We start from the raw sequence: 1478 nt of genomic DNA on the forward strand, positions 1-1478 counted from the left end.
AGTATGCATTTGGTGTTTCTTCTGGGAAGTTTCTAGGGTTCCAGGTCACAGCAGAAGGAATCAAAGTCGACCCATACAAGACCAAAGCTATCACCACCATGCCTCCTCCACGTACTGTGAAAGAGCTTCAGAGCTTTATGGGCAAGGTAAACTACATTCGACGTTTCATTCCTGGATTAGCTCATCTTATTGATTCATTCACCCCTCTACTGAAGAAGGGAGCAAATTTTGCATGGACGATGGTCCAACAAGATGCATTTCAAAGGATCCAGCAGATACTATTATCACCCACTGTCATGAAATCCCCGGTGCAAGGACGATCATTGATGCTTTACACGGCCTCTAGTGATGTTGTTATTGGGGCTCTTCTCACTCAAGAGGATGAAGAAGGTGTCGAACATCCAATCTACTACTTTAGCCGTACAATGAGAGATGCTGAACTCCGGTACCCTAAAGCCGAAAGAGCATGCTTAGCATTGGTTCATGTGATTTAGAAATTCAGACATTATTTGATGTCCAACAGAGTCATACTTGTTGCTAAAGATGATCCTGTAAAATTATTACTGTCAAAACTAGCTTTGATAGGCAGACCTGCAAAATGGTTACTACAGATGTCAGAGTTTGACATAGCATGTGTCTCACGCAAAACAATCAAGGGCCAAGCAGTTGCAGACTTACTCGCCGCCTTTCCAGTGGAAGACATCCCAATGCTACATGAAGATGTGTCGGGTGAGCTTCCAGAAATTTCAGTTATTAAAGAGGAAACATGGTTGTTATACTTTGATGGATCAGCCACTCTTAGCAATGATACTGGTGGAGCGGCCGTCGTGTTATTATCCCCGTCCGGTGAAGTCTTCTCGCCTTCGTTCAAGTTAGAATTTCACTACACCAACAATTCAGCGGAATATGAGGCCTTCTTGCTGGGATTATCTTTGTCCAAGCAAGCAGGAGCGATGCAAATGGAGATAATAGGAGACTCAAAGTTGTTAGTCAATCAGATGAATGGCGTGTACTCCCTTAAAGAAGTGACACTTGCTCTATTCAGAGACAAAGCACAACGTCTATTATATTATTTTTCCGAGGCAACGATCGTCCATACCGGTCGTACAAACAACAAACATGCTGACTGTTTAGCAACTCTTGCATCCAAACTGCAATTGAAGGGTCAAAGAAGTCCATCACTGTACAAAGGCGTTCTGTGTCATCAACCTGACTCACTTAAGTTGAAGATGATCAAACGAGCGACTGGCGAGCACCTATCATTCATGAATTGAGCAGTTCTCTTACAAAAGGGAAAATTAGCCTCAAGGAATTGAAGAACTTTTTCCTGCTACACGGAGCATTATATTATCGTAATCCTGATGGATCTTTGTCACGATGTCTCGGATATGAAGAAGCGAGCGAGAAACCGTTAGATCACTGCTCGATCGAACTCGCAAGCATTGCTATCTCAAGCTTGTTGTCAAGTTTAGTTGCCA

The 1478-nt window shown here is 43.2% G+C and overlaps 1 protein-coding gene across 1 annotated transcript; it reads left to right on the forward strand.

Annotated features, from left to right (window-relative positions):
* The first annotated feature begins 239 nt into the window (after positions 1–239).
* Positions 240–1274, forward strand: LOC113294779. The gene is made up of 2 exons (XM_026543159.1): positions 240–445; positions 524–1274. The coding sequence occupies exons 1-2, from the start codon at positions 240–242 to the stop codon at positions 1272–1274; spliced, it is 957 nt and encodes a 318-aa protein (XP_026398944.1).
* The last annotated feature ends 204 nt before the right edge of the window (positions 1275–1478 follow it).

Source organism: Papaver somniferum, chromosome 7 (assembly GCF_003573695.1).
Source record: "Papaver somniferum cultivar HN1 chromosome 7, ASM357369v1, whole genome shotgun sequence".
Taxonomy (NCBI): domain Eukaryota; kingdom Viridiplantae; phylum Streptophyta; class Magnoliopsida; order Ranunculales; family Papaveraceae; genus Papaver; species Papaver somniferum.